The sequence below is a fragment of the Oratosquilla oratoria genome, chromosome 42, assembly GCF_046742065.1.
Source record: "Oratosquilla oratoria isolate Oo_2021 chromosome 42, ASM4674206v1, whole genome shotgun sequence".
Taxonomy (NCBI): domain Eukaryota; kingdom Metazoa; phylum Arthropoda; class Malacostraca; order Stomatopoda; family Squillidae; genus Oratosquilla; species Oratosquilla oratoria.
This window is the reverse complement of record NC_134818.1, coordinates 24,135,877-24,150,750: the sequence shown is the minus strand read 5'-3', so window position 1 is coordinate 24,150,750 and position 14,874 is coordinate 24,135,877. Positions and strand designations below refer to the sequence as shown.

At 39.2% G+C, this 14,874-nt stretch overlaps 1 protein-coding gene across 9 annotated transcripts in view; it reads left to right on the top strand.

The window, feature by feature from the left end:
- LOC143021449 (uncharacterized) overlaps positions 1-14,874 on the top strand; it is a 90,790-nt gene that overhangs the window by 31,802 nt on the left and 44,114 nt on the right. For all 9 annotated transcript variants that reach the window (XR_012965992.1, XR_012965991.1, XM_076178939.1 and 6 more), the window contains 5 exons: positions 231-364; positions 3,464-3,575; positions 3,751-3,891; positions 8,602-8,713; positions 13,660-13,803. Coding sequence is in view for 7 of the 9 variants with exons in the window: in XM_076178939.1 (XP_076035054.1) it covers positions 231-364; positions 3,464-3,575; positions 3,751-3,891; positions 8,602-8,713; positions 13,660-13,803 (643 nt within the window). In the remaining 2 variants the exon portion in view is untranslated. The remainder of the gene's footprint in view (positions 1-230; positions 365-3,463; positions 3,576-3,750; positions 3,892-8,601; positions 8,714-13,659; positions 13,804-14,874) is intronic.

The following is a 14,874-nucleotide window of genomic DNA, read 5'->3' as shown; positions in this document are numbered from 1 at the left end:
AAAAAAGTTTCATACTTGGTATTTGTATTGAATATATTTATAATTTCACTGAGGTCCCAATGATTTATTCAGTTTACAATATAATAAGAAGCTTATTTGTAAGTAATGTTACTGTGTAATGAAATGAGCTTATTTAAATTAAGTCACTTTTAGTCCAACAAAAATATATCTTGTTAAAAACCAGAGTAAGGTATGTATAAAACATTGGTAATTTTCCTTGTTGGGTGTAGAGAATGCAGTTACTCCTGAACCTCCTGTGAATCCAGACATAAGGAAGACAGGTGACCTTAAAGGACCTCAGGCCTGGAGTAGTTTGATGAATAGAATGAGTCGGAAAAGTTATTCCATGCAGTCTGTTACAGAGGTGTGTATGCATGACATTGAAGATATAATTTTTGTTGAGAAAATCAAGAGGTCCCCTCAGTTAACGGAAACAGTTGCACTTTACATGTCAACATTAGTCCAAAGTTTATTCCCAGAGGGAGTGATGGAAGGGCCCCATTGCCAGCTGCTATAGGACTAAAGTTTTCTAGTCTGTGAAACTCAAAGCAATGGTTATTATTAGTAGTATTATTGCAACTACATAAATACAAGACAGACAATAGTCTACTGTCTCTTCCTCATGAGATCTATAGGAATAGCTTAGGACCATTGTTAGATGAAGTGAGGTTATGTTTATAGTCAGTTACATTTAAGGCAACAGCTGTTTTTCATTATTCTATTATGTTCATACTTAAGATTTGTACCGAGAGAAAAGACTGAGGATGAGATGATTCATTGTATTTATTTGATTTATATATATATATTGTTTAAAAAAGAGTAGAGTGCTGGAGGAGTGCCTGTATGGTTCTGCTTTGCAAGGGAGAAGGGGACAGGTGTGAGTGTAGTAGTTTCAGAGGGATCAGTTTGTTGAGTGTAGTTGGGAAGGCTTATGGGAGGGTTTTGATTGGGAAAGGAGCAGAAGGGTAATTGGTGGGGAACAATGTGGGTTTGGGACAGGTGGGGGTTGTATAGATCTGATTTTTGTTGTGGGAAGGATGTGTGAGAGGGCTTTGGGAAGGGCCTGAGGATGTTTTTTGGGCCTTTATGGATTTGGAAGGGGCTTGTGGCAGGGTAGATGGGAGGGCACTGTGGGGAGTGTTGCAAATATGTGGGATGGGAGGAAGGCTGTTAAGAGCAGTCAAGAGTTTCTCCAAGAGTGGTGGAGCCTGTGTTGGAATTGGAAGTGGAGAGAGTGAGTGGTTTGAGGTAGGGGTGGTACTTCGCCAGGGATGTGTTATGTTGCCTTGGCTGTTCAATTTATACATGGATGGAGTAGTGCAAGAGGTAAACACAAGGGTAATGGGTCGGAGATTGGAGATGGTTAAAGTGGAGAGGGGTGGGAGATAGGCCAGTTGTTGTTTGCTGATGACACTGTACTTGTGGTGGGATCAGAGGAGGGATTAAGGAAGTTAGTGATGGAGTTTGGGAAGATGTGCAGAAGAAGGAAGTTGAAGAAAAATGTGGATAAAAGTAAGGCGATGAGATGTACAAGGGGAGAATGTGGCAGCAAACTGGAGGTGAGTGCTAAGGGAGAGAGACTGGAGGAAGTGGATAGTTTTAGATATTTGAGTGCAAATGAGGCAGAAAAGGTAGGAGTGGAGGTGGAGGTAGAATGTAGATTGAGAGAAGCAAGTAAATGCCTTGGGGGATTAAAAAGTGTAATGAGAAATAGACATTTGGGAATGGATGCTAAGAGGAGATTGTATGAATGAATGATTGTGCTGACAGCACTCTATGGGGCGCAGACATGGAACATAAGAGAGGAGGAGTTTGAATGTATTTGAGATGAGGTGCCTGAGAAGTATGATAGAGGTTACTACGCTGGATAGAGTGAGAAACAAGGAGGTGAGGAGGAGAACAGGGGTGGAAAGGAAGTTGGGAGATAGGGTTGATGAAAGAGTATTGGGATGGTTTGGTCACATTGAAAGAATGAATGAAGAAAAATTAGTAAAAGAGGTGTGGAAGGAGTGAACATAGGGGGTGACCAAGGATGAGATGGATGGATGGGGTAAAAGGTGCATTGGGAAAGAGGGGAATGTCTGTTGAGGAAGAACAGGAGAGGACAAAAGATAGGAGTGAATGGAGAATGATTGTGTACAGATGATGCTGTGATGCATAGAAAGGAGGGGGTGGGGGGTTAGGGAGTATGTGTGAATAATAAATTGATGGAACCCAAAGGGATTTCTTCCCTTCTTCTCTTTTTCTGCATGAGGGGACAGAGGGGGGGTTGCCAATTAATTGAAATGACCTTGCTGTGGATGTGCTGTGTCTTGCTGCACTGCTTTTGACCCAGGGCAGTAGACGAGATGCAGGGATGATCCATCATCCAGGAGGAGCCAAGATAAGAGGGAGGGAGGGGGTGAATGGGAGTAGAACATGTGTGGATAATGGATGGGGGTGAATTTTATGCCTTCTTCCTCCCCCCCCCCTTTTTTCTGCTACCTTGGAAGGGGCCTTTGATATATGTGTGTGTGTGTGTGTATACTGTATATTTCCTTGTATAAGACAAGGTACAAAATTAGAGCAAATTTTTATGAATTTATCTCATATCGGTAGTATAAGACGACTGCTAAATTACAAAAACATCAGTGTATCAAACCTACCGTACAAAAAGAATTGTTTTGATTACGTTTATCAGCTGTTTTTTTCCGCTTTTTCTCTTTTCTTTCTCATTACTTAACTGTATCCTTATTCCAGATAAATTACTTACTGTATCCTTATAAATTCAAAATAAATGAAATAACAAAGCAAATCATGTATCATGATTTTCGGAGAACACACGTCAACTAACTAACAAAAATTATTTGTTTACGCTCCTGGTTCAACTACTGTAATATTTTTTTATTGATAAATAAACATTTTATGAACTGTAATCCAAAATTGTTATTTTCAGTCTTAAAAATTACTGAAAAGTTAGCGAAAGAAAAAGGTTGCTATGAACGCAACCAGTGCTCGATGTTTACATTTTTTTCAGCTGTGTTAAATGTGTTTACATAGAGTAGTTAAAAGTACCGTAATTTCATTAATATAGAATTATTCCTCGAATTTATTAACAACTGCCATTTACTATAAAGATATGCCAATAATATATATGGTAAATATGGTTTAATTACCTTTATTACCAGTTCTTATCATAATGTGAATCATTTCCTGTGTATCGGTGGTTATTGGCAGGCTAGCCTACCAAGTCATCTCATGTAGAATTCAAGGTCTGATTTTTTAATGGTAGTATAAGACGACCCCCAATTTTAAGGGGTGAATTTTTTTATTTTAGGGTCGTCTTATTCGTGGAAATATACGGTATATATATATATATATATATATATATATATATATATATATATATATATATATATATATATAAACTTCTTTCTTTTCTTTTCTTTTCTTTCTTTCTCTCATCATCATCCCATTTTCTCAGACTCAATCAACCACAAGTTCTTCAAATGAACAACGTTCAAAACATTTCCAGTATGGAAAAGGAAGTAGTGGCAGGCAAGAGAGGAAGTGCCCATTTTACAAATATATTCCAGGTATCCATCTTTGAATTGCATATTTCAAGTTTGTGTATTTTTCCATGTATTTGATTCAATAAAGATTGTTGTTGAATTACAGAAAAAGTGCCTTTAGATAAAAGTGTGATCTGAGTTCTTTATTTATTTATTTTATTTATTTATTTATTTTTTCTTTCTTTTCTTTTCTTTTCAGATACAAGCTTTGTTGTGGATGCATTCAATTATGGTTATCTAGATGGCATTACTGCTTATTTTCTAACTCATTTTCACTATGATCACTATCAAGGATTGACAAAGTCCTTTAAGAAGATGATTTACTGTAACAGGATAACAGGTAATGTTTCTCTCTTCTTCCCCCTCTCTCTCCCTCTCTCCCTCCTTCCCACCTTACCTCCTTTCCTCCTCCACCTCATTCTCATCTCACTCTCTCTCCTTCCCCATTTCTCTCTCTCTTCCTCTTCCCTCTTTCCCTCTCCCTCTCTCTCCCTCTCTGTCTATCTGTCTTTCTCTCCCCTTCCCTTCTTCCCTTCCTTCCCAATGTATTGAAGTAGAAAAGAAGGCACAAAAGCTTTTAGGTTACAAGGTTACATCTAAAGAGTTTCATTACCAGAACCAAGAAAAAGTCTTGTTACTTTACAGTTCTCTAGTTTGTCCCCATATGGAATACGCCATCTAGTTCTAGTTGCTGAACCTGAGGATGGACATGTAGAGGCTAGAATGAGTTCAGGCACAACCAACAAAACTTATTCCTGTCATTATGACATTGTATGGGGCAGATATTTTGAATTCAAGGGAGGCAAAAAAAAAAAAAAAGAGTAATTCAAATGTATTTTTGATTGATTGTTTAAGAAATATGAAGATTATAAGGATGGATAGAATGAGAATTGGGGAGGTGAGGTAAAGAGTGGGGATGGAAAGGGTGCTGACAGACAAGGTTAATCAAAGAATACTGGGATGGATCAAACATATGGATAGAATGAGTGAAGAAAACTAGCAAGAAATGTGCGGAAGGCAGAGGTGGATGGAGTGAACTTGAAGGGAAGACCAAGACTGGGATGGATGGGGTGAAAGAGGCCTTGAGTAAAAGGGGAATGTTGATTGAGTAAGGAAGAAAGTGGGCAAGAGGTAGATGTGAGTGGAGAATGGTTATGAATGAAATATAAATTTATACAGTTCAAAGGGATTTCTCCTTGTCTTCTACATTATTCATTGGTATACATGGGAGAAGGGTCACTGTGCAATGAAATGGCAGGGGTAAACCAGCTTCAGTTGTCTGGCCTTGCTGTGGAGGTACTGTGTCTTGCTGCATTGCTTCTGACACAGGCCGTGGGCGGGGGTCAGGGCTGGCCCTTTATCCGCAGGAGCCTAGATATAACGGAAAACAAATGGGTGTGGGATGGGTGAAGGGTTAGGCAATATCATGTCAGACCACCTCCCTTATAAGAGGTGAAATACCTTTTGGTAATAGTGTTAGGTCTATCAACCTATATATTGATAGATTAAAGATTTTCCAGTCTCAAATGTTGTAAATATCAATACATTAGTCTTTTTCTTACAGGTCTGGGATCAATGACAGGTACTTGCAAGTAGTTTGTCTGCAAAATAGAATTGATATCATTGTTGTTTCAAGTTTCACAAAGTGGAAAGTCCACAGCACCACAGTGGCCAGCAACAGGCTTTGGGCCCTCCCACAGGTCTCTTGGAAGAAATTTTTGGGCTGTTGTCTTCATTGTATTAGTGTTTACTGTTTCTATGTGATGTGATTGGGTTTAACATCACAAACTCCCCCTATTGGGAGGCTAGGACATTGCCCCTTACAGAGGACTTTGTAGCATAAAATTTAATGAATCATGCCCTTGGTCCAACTTAGCCAGTGGCAGGGTTCAAACCACCATTCCCTTGACCTTTGCCACAAGTAACGATGCCCTAACCTGCTCGGCCTGCAGCTGAAAGTGGAAGTGGGGAAGGTACCAGTTGCCAATTGTTAAAAAATGTAAGAAATACAGTTGAAGTTCATAGGGAGAGTTGTTTTTCCCAGTCCAAAGACCCTTAGGGGATTGACAGACTTTGAAAATGGGTAGCTTTGTTGTCCAACATACAGGACTACCACATTCAGGGAACTGTCATTGGTCCTCTTACATAGTAGCCATCAGTAAGAATCATGTCCCATCAGCACTATCAGTCTTACTAGACTGGATCCAAGATCTCTTCTCAACTTCATCTATATCTCCCCACCTTTTCACATAAATAGAGATGAAAACATCACTCCCCTCATACTACTACTGTAAACTGGTGACAGAAAAAAATCACACACTATTACAACACAGACAACATTCCAGTGTTTCTGTCTAAATAGATCTCTGGGAGGGCCCAAGAACCATTGCCATCCACTGTGGGGCTGTAGATACCATCAAAACAAGAATTATTATTATTCCCTCAGTTTTCAGAAAACTTGTGTCTCCAAGGTGTTCAGTATAATCACTCAATCTGTTGTCCCAGATCTCTCTTGCAGGAGACCCACAACTCCCAGATAACCAGCAACAGCCAACAGATTAGCCCATGTGTCACTCAAGGAAGAAATAGTTTTGTTGTTGGGGTAAGACTCATATGGGGCAGTGTATGCTAAGATGTTCAGTGTTTTCTGTGTGATGATTGCATCAGGGCAGTTTGTTTTTGTGGCCAGGACTATTCTGCATATGGCTTGTTCTTGTGCTGGATGATGTTTTGAATGTCATCATGCTGTATCCTTGGGTGGAGGGCTATACATACATATACCAATGGCTTTTTCCTCCTTACAAGGGAGGTAGCCAAAGTCAAAGGCATAAATCCACTCCCACTCATTTTGTCCCCACATACTCCATGCCCATTCACCACCCTCCCTTCCTCTTTTCTTGACTCCTCCTGGATGACGGGTCATCCCTGCATCTCGCCCACTGCCTTGGGTCAGAAGCAGTGTAGCAAGACACAGCACATTCATAGTAAGGCTGCTTCATTTAATCAACGACTCCCCCTCTCCATCCCCTCATGCAGAAAAAGAGATGGGGAGAAATCACTTTGTGCTGCATCAAAATATCATTCACACATACTCCCTCACACCCCCATCCCCCACCCATCCATGCATCACAGCATCATTCATACACAACCATACTCCACTCATCCCTATCTTCTCCCTTCCTTTCTCAACAGACATTCCCCTCTTTCCCAATGCCCCTTTTACCCCACTCATTTCATCCTTGGTTGCTCCCTCCACCTCTGCCTTCCATACCTCTTTTACTAATCTTTCTTCATTCATTCTTTCCATGTGACCAAACCATTCCAATACTCTTTCATCACCCCTATCTCCCAATTCCCTTTCAACTCCCATTCTCCTCCTCACCTCCTCGTTTCTCACTCTATCCAGCCTAGTAACCCCTACCATACTTCTCAGGCATTTCATCTCAAACACATTCAATCTCCTCCTCTTTTCCTCTCTTATGTTCCATGTTTGTGCCCCATACAGTGCTGTCAGCACAATCACTCCATGCAATCTCCTCTTAGCATCCATTCCCAAATGTCTGTTTCTCATTACGCTTTTTAATCCCCCAAGGCATTTACTTGCTTCTCTCAATCTACATTCTACCTCCACCCCCACTCCTCCCTTTCCTGCTACATTTGCACCCAAATACCTAAAGCTATCCACTTCCTCCAGTCTCTCTCCCTTGATACTTTCAATTTACTGCCTTCCTTCTTTTGCACACCTTCCCAAACTTTGTCACTAACTTCCTTAATCCCTCCTCTGATCCTGCAACAAGTGCGGTATTAGGGATGTATACCAGGCTAAAATGCGAAGTGTCCTTTATTGGGTATATTAGCCAAAGGGTACAAATTGTGAGAGTGACTGGTTGTAAGCACTCTCAGTCAGACTGCAGGTCTTCCATTTTATAGTTTTTGAGCCATTGTTCTAGTTTGTCAAAGTAAAAAAAAAATATATATATATATATATATATATAGCTGCAAGTTTGTAGTTGCCATGCTGGGATATTTTTGTCAGGTCATCTATTTTATGTTTTGGATGTAGGGGAATGAAAAGTGATGAGAAATAAATATTTGGAGATGAAAGCAAAGAGAAAATTGTATGAAGAATGATGATAGTCATGGTGCAGAGACTTGTTATAGAAGGGAGATAGAAAGAGACAGAGTTTTTGAGATGGAAGTTTTGAGAAATATGACAGGTGTTACAAGAATGGATAGAGAAATGTGGAGGTGAGACAGAGGGGGTGGGAAAGGAGCTGTCAGATAGGGTAGAACTAGAAAGCATTGAGGTGGTTTCAACATATGGAAAGAATTTAAGGAAGGTAGAAAGAAGAAATTGAAATGTGTTAGAAATGAAGTGTTTTAGAATTGTGCTGGGGGTTATGAGGATGGATAGAGAATGAGGAGGAAAGCGGGTGTGGAAATGGAGTTAGCAGATAGGGGTGATGAAAGAATACTGGAATGCATTGGGTACATGGAAAGAATGAGGAAAGACAAGCAAAAAATGTGTGGAAAACAGATGTGGATGGAGTGAACTGAAGAGGAAAACGAAGAACGACGTGGATGGCTGGGGAGAAGGGTGCTCTGAATACATGAAAAATATGTTAAGCAGGGAAGAGAGAATAGAAGACAGGAGTGAATGGAGGGAGATTGTGAAGGAATGATGCAATCTGAAGGGATGTTCTTATCATCTGCTTTATAATGGATGAAGAGGAATTTTTTAATAAATCAGCTTTGGTTGTCAGGCCCTGTTGTAGAAGAGTTGTGCCATTCTACATTTAATTGGAACTAGATAGTGTGGCATGGGACAGGGCAACTCTTCATCCCCAAAGGGCTGAGTTGGGTTGGGTGGTTGAACAAGTTTTGTATATGTGTTATGTCTATCTATAGATAGATAATGTCAATGTGCACTTTAGCTCAGCTACCTTCATTACAAAAGAGAAAAGGCCTTTGATATATACTTTTTATGATATAGATTTATTCATTATAAAATGAAGACATTGAATTCTGAGCAATGGATTTTCTAATCCAGGTAATCTAGTCCGGGAGCGCTTAAAGATGCCAGATAGTTATTTGCATATCTTGCCCATGGAGGAATCAACTGTAGTGCATGGAGTTGAAGTTACACTTCTTGAAGCTAATCAGTGAGTATCAATTCTTTGTATTTCTCTTACTCTCTCAACTAATAACTTCAGCACATTTTTTCAGTTACTTGAATCCTTTTGGCTCCCTAGGACTTGTTTGCATGATTAAGCTTATTTGGTTGGAACTGAAATTAGATGCATCAGTGATATTGTGGTTTTGAAAAAGTACCTTAGTGCAATAAAACAGTTTTGTTTTGTGGCCTATTTCTGACAATTTTACAATGCATTTTGAAGGTTGATCCTGATCTTAATTGATTGAGCCAGCTTCAGACTAGGAACTCCCTCAACATTTTAATAGAAGTGTATGGCAATTTTCACAACAGAAGCTTAATAGGGCATCTTTGTGGAGAATAGTTTATTAAAATAAACTTTAACCATTTGACTAGTAAGAGTTACCTGCTGAATATAATGCTTTGTGGCAACCAAAATAAGATGTTGTCCAGTGATATTGGTAGGAAGAAGTTTTTACAGTTCTTTTATACATGTCTTGTATAATATAAAGCTAACAGAGCATTAGGTTTCATTGCTAGGACGGTAATGAATAGAAGTGCAGAGGTAATTATTAAACTCTATCTAGCAATAGTTAGACCCATCCTTGACTGATTCCAAATATCAAAAATAAATCATACGAAAATCGACTAAAACACATGAATCTGTTTTCCCTAAAAAAGCGTAGACTCAGAGGTGACTTGATACAGGTCTTTAAGATTTTAAAGGGAATTGACAACATCAAAAGTGACCAAATTTTCACATTGAATAAGAATCAGACAAGAAACAATGGTCTCAAACTGTCCGGAAATAGATTCAATTTGGAAGTAGGTAGAAACAACTTTGCCAACCGTGTAGTAAATGAATGGAATAAACTTCCTGCACAGGTAGTGCAATGTAGTTTAGTTCAAAGCTTTAAGAATCAGTTAGATATATACCTAAGTAAGATGCTGTAATGATTATATTTTATCTTATATTATTTGTTTTTGTTTTGTTATCATTTGTCTGTCTGATTTTCATTTATTATTAGTTATATGTCAATTTATTATTATTTACTATTTACCTGTTTGTTTATTATTTAACTATACCTATGCATTTATTTATGTATTTTATTTGTTATTTACATTATTATAGTTTTTATTTATTGTTTTATTATTAATATGATTTTTTTTTTCGCATCCGACCTAAATATGGATCAAAAGGTCTCCTGTCGGCATGCTCCGCCTTTGTAAACCTTTGTAAACCTTTGACTATGCGGTACAGTTTTGGTCTCCATCCTACAGAATGGACATAAATTCACTAGAATCAGTACCGAGAAGAATTACCAAAATGATACATAGACTCAGAAATTTGCCTTACGAAGAGAGGCTTAGGCACCTAAACTTACACTCTGGAAAGACGCAGAGTGCGGGGTGATCTAATAGAAGTGTTCAAGTGGATCAAAGGCTATAACAAGGGAGATGCAAACAAGGTCATCATAATAAAACAACAGGGCAGGACTCGCAGTAATGGGTATAAACTGGACAAATTTAGATTTAAGAAGGAAATAGGGAAGAATTGGTTTACTAATAGGGTGGTTGATGAATGGAATAAACTTAGTAACCATGTAGTAAGCGCTGAAACTATCAGTTGTTTTAAAAAACGATTAGACAACTTTATGGATGGGGACGACAGGGTGGTGATGGATACGGAGCTGTCTAGTGTAGGCCTTATGGTCTCTTGCAGTCTCCTTTATTCTTATGTTCTTATGTTGTATGCTTTTTCATATTTCCTTAGAACTCAGCCATCTCCCCATATTTTTAAAAAACAACATTGTTTCACACAAATGAGGTTTTGTATTCTGTCAGGGAACAAACAAATGAACAAAATCAGGGTGTTGAAGGGCATCACAATTTTTCACCCTTCCTCTCATTTGCTAACTTAGATGAACCAAAACTGGTTTAGAAAAAACTAGTATGAAGCCTCCCTTCAGAAATCAACAGTAACATTGCTCAATTGAAACAACCACAAATCAAAAAAACATTCAAATGACCAAACCTTTCCACTGGAAAAGAACCCAAAAATCTTGGGCCTCATTTTTGATACTTGTATATCCTTCAGCCCATATATCAAGGACCTGACTATGAAAATCAACAAGAAAATAAAGATACTAACATGTGCACAAGTTGGTCAGGAGAAGGAAACTTTGATCACATGCTACAAACAGTTCCTCCACAGCATGGTTTGCAACAGCTGGGAAAACAAGTATAAACACTATGAACTATACAAAATAAAACATTGGAAAAATATAAGGATACACCAAAACCACTCCAAAAGAACTTCTGCATACAGAAACCAGATCCTCCCCTTAGAACATCACATGAAGATGATATGTACACATTCTATCCAGGAACCCACAACTATACCCATCTCCTTGCATCACACTAGCACAACCAATTGAACATAAAAAAGGAACTACACCAGCAACATACTACCCAGACATCTATAATCTACCACCACTTTGACTATACAACACATCCATACAAAAACATATTCACACCCAGATCAAGCACTTCCAGACTGACCATAAAACTCCATACTTCATCAAATCCTTCCAAATCCTTACCCCCCCCCCAATGCAACCATCACCCTAAAGAAACTAAACATCTTATCCCCACTCCAGTGAAAGCCATATCCATACAGCTGTGGGACTACTTCAAGAAAAACATGGGGCAACATATCGACTAAAATTCAAGAGCCACATAATCAATTTTACCTATGGAACAGTAATAGAGAGTTCTTTGGTTCGAGGCAGGTCCATTCTTCTCTTATTCATGTCACATCTCTTTCACCACACTCTTCCCACTCTTCTTAATGCACACACAGTTAAAGTCTCACACTAAGCCTATATTACCACTTTTCAATCATTTCTTTTAGGAACAAGGCATGTTTACAACATTTCATGGCATTTAGTTTCATTCCAAGCCCTTATCTTTGGGGGTAACACATGCTACCATGAAGTTTCTACTTTCCAGACCTCTGATTCTAGTTTTTGGATTAATTGCCTCAGCCTTATCTTCACCATAATGTCACTATTCACAATCATCGTCACCCCCACCTCTCATTTTATCTTTTCACTCATTTTCCAGACTGTGTATCCACTTTCCCCATTTGTAGATCCACAGATATAGGTAGCTTGGTTTCTACAAGGCTGATAGTAAGCCATCTACATAAGCAAATGCCACTTTTAAGTCTTTGCTCTGCCTTGTTCTCCTCTCTTTTTCAATACTGTTTCTTCAATTTTTTTGTTACAACACTGAAAGAACACTTGCTTCTTGAACTGCTTCTGTCCTTGATTTCAGTTACAATTTTTCTTGTTATCTATCATTTTTCCTCATAAGCATTTCTCCTGATCCAAATATTCTTAGACTTATTTTTGTCCAAATTTTATAACCTACATGTTATCTTGTTTGCTGTGGTATGTGACTTGCAATTGATTTTTTAATGGATGTGCTCTCTCTCTCTCTCTCTCTCTCACTCTCTTCCTAAATTATTCATCATAATTATGAGGTGTATGTGTATTTAATAAGTGTATGCTTTGATGTGCCTACTCCCTATGTAAGGCACATACATATCTATCAATTTATATGTTTAGTTAGTTGTTTATTTAATTCCTTTAGTGTTTTAAGATAGGATATGAATATGGCTGCTTCTTTAACCAGTCTTTTTTTATATGTACAGCGGCCTTGCTGTGGATGTGCTGTGTCTTGCGACACTGCTTCTGACCCAGGGCGGTGGGCAAGGTGCAGGGATGACCCGTCATCCATGAGGTGCTCAGATGAGAGGGAGGGTGGGAGGGGTGTGGAGTGTATTTAGGGATGAAATGGGTGGGAGTGTTTTTATGCCTTTCCCTTTTTGGCTACCTCCCTTGAAAGGGGGAAAAAGCCTTGGTATATGTATGTATGTACATAGATATACCAAAAGGCCTGTTCCCCCTTACAAGGAAGGTAGCCAGTCGAGGCTTGCACCCCTCCAACACCCATTTGTTTCTCTTTTATCCGAGTTTCTTGTGGATGAAAAGGTATCCTTTCCCCCTGCGCACTACTTAAGTCAGAAGCAGTGCAAGACTGAGCACCTCCACAGTAAAGTCTGACACTTAAATCTATGTATTCCCTCTGCATCATTACATGGTGTCCTACTTCCCTTGTCCTCTCACAAGTAATTAAACAAGACAAAGAGAGATCCCATCAGGCCATGTCAGTGCACCATCCATTCACAACCACCCTCCACTCACACCTATCTCTTACCCTCTCCCTTCCTTGCTCAACTGACATTCCCTTTTATCTAAGTCCCACCTTCACCCCATCCATCCATCCATCCATCCATCCCATTCTCAGTCATCTCAAATTCACTCCATCCACCTCTGCCTTCCATACTCTTTTTGATGGTCTTTCTGTACTCAGTCATTATATGTGCCCAAACCATCCCAGTATTCTTTGATCAACCTTATGTGCCCAATCCTTTTCCACCCCCATTCTCTGCCTCATCTCATTTCTCACTGTATCCATCCTTGTAATCCCCTACCATACTTCTTTAATACTTCATCTCAAATGCATTTAGAAAATTCCTGTATGTCCCTCCCCCTCTATAAATTCCAAGTTTCTGCCCCATAAAACGTTGGCACAAAAATCACCTCTTAAATATTGCTCATGACACTTTTCATTTCTTCAAGACATTTACTAGCTGTCCTCACTCTACAATTCACCTGCACCCCCACTCCTTGATCCTTGATTCACTGCCACAATTGACCTTTTTTTTTTTTTTTTTTTATGTTTCGCTTATTACAGCTTTTTCAAGTAAACAATTGACCCTACATATTTAAAGTCTCCACTTTCTCAAACCTTTTTTCTTTAAGAATAACTTCCAACTCTCTGCCTTTTCTTACTGTCGAAAGAAAATATATGTATTTGCCTTTTCAGTTGCCCAGGTGCTGCTATGATACTCTTCAAATTAACATCAGGTCAAACATTCCTTCATGTTGGGGATTTCAGAGCTCATCCAAAGATGGAATCCTATCCTGCACTATGGAATAATCCAGTGCATACTTTATACCTCGATACAACGTAAGTAGAAATGTTCACATTCAATCTTTCTGCCCTCCCCTAGTTTAGCAAAATTGGTTGATGACTACTTGCCTCCTTACCAAATGCAACAGTTGATTTCATCAGTAGTTATCAATGGATATGAGTCATTATTAGCTAATGATTCATCGTTTTGTATGTTATTGTGAAATAACAGGTAATTACTATACAGGAAATTATTTTTATTATTTTTATCTATTTATTTATTTATTTTTACGTGAGATTTTAAGAATATGGTCATTATGGGGTAAGATATTATTCTTGAAAGCTTCTTCCCACTCATTAACCTTTTCAATATGAGTATAACTAACAAAGACAGAAAAATTAGATTGAGACAGATCATGAAACAACAGAAGGGGAAGAATGGGAAAATGTGGAGAAAGAAGTGAAGATACTAAACGAATAGGGAAATGCTTGTTACTGGTATAGTAGATAAAAGAACATTTGTCATAGATGGAAACAGAACTGTTTTATCATGGGTGCAAAGAAGTAAACACTGGGGCAGAAACTTGGAATTCAAAAGAGGTAGAGAGCATACATACATACATATACCAAGGCTTTTTCCCCCTTACAAGGGAGGTAGCCAAAAAGGAAAAGGCATAAAATCACTCCCACCCATTCCATCCCTGAATACACTCCAGTCCCCTCCACCCTCCCTCTCATCTTAGCACCTCCCAGATGACAGGTCATCCCTGCACCTTGTCCACTGCCCTGGGTCAGAAACAGTGTCACAAGACACAGCACATCCACAGCAAGGCTGCTTCATTAAATCGGCGACCCCCCCTCTCCGTCCCCCATGCATAAAGGAGAAGACCGAGAAATCCCTTCAGGCTGTGTCAAAAATTTGTTCACACATACTACCACACCCCCCATCCCCCCGCTCATTCCACCTCATGCATCACAACATCTTCAACATACAGCCATTCTCCATTCACCCGTCTTCTGTCCTCTCCCGTCCTTCCTCAACAAACATTCCCCTCTTCCCCAAAGCCCCCTTCACCCCATCCATCCACCTCATCCTAGGACGTCCCCTCATGTTCACTCCCTCCACAT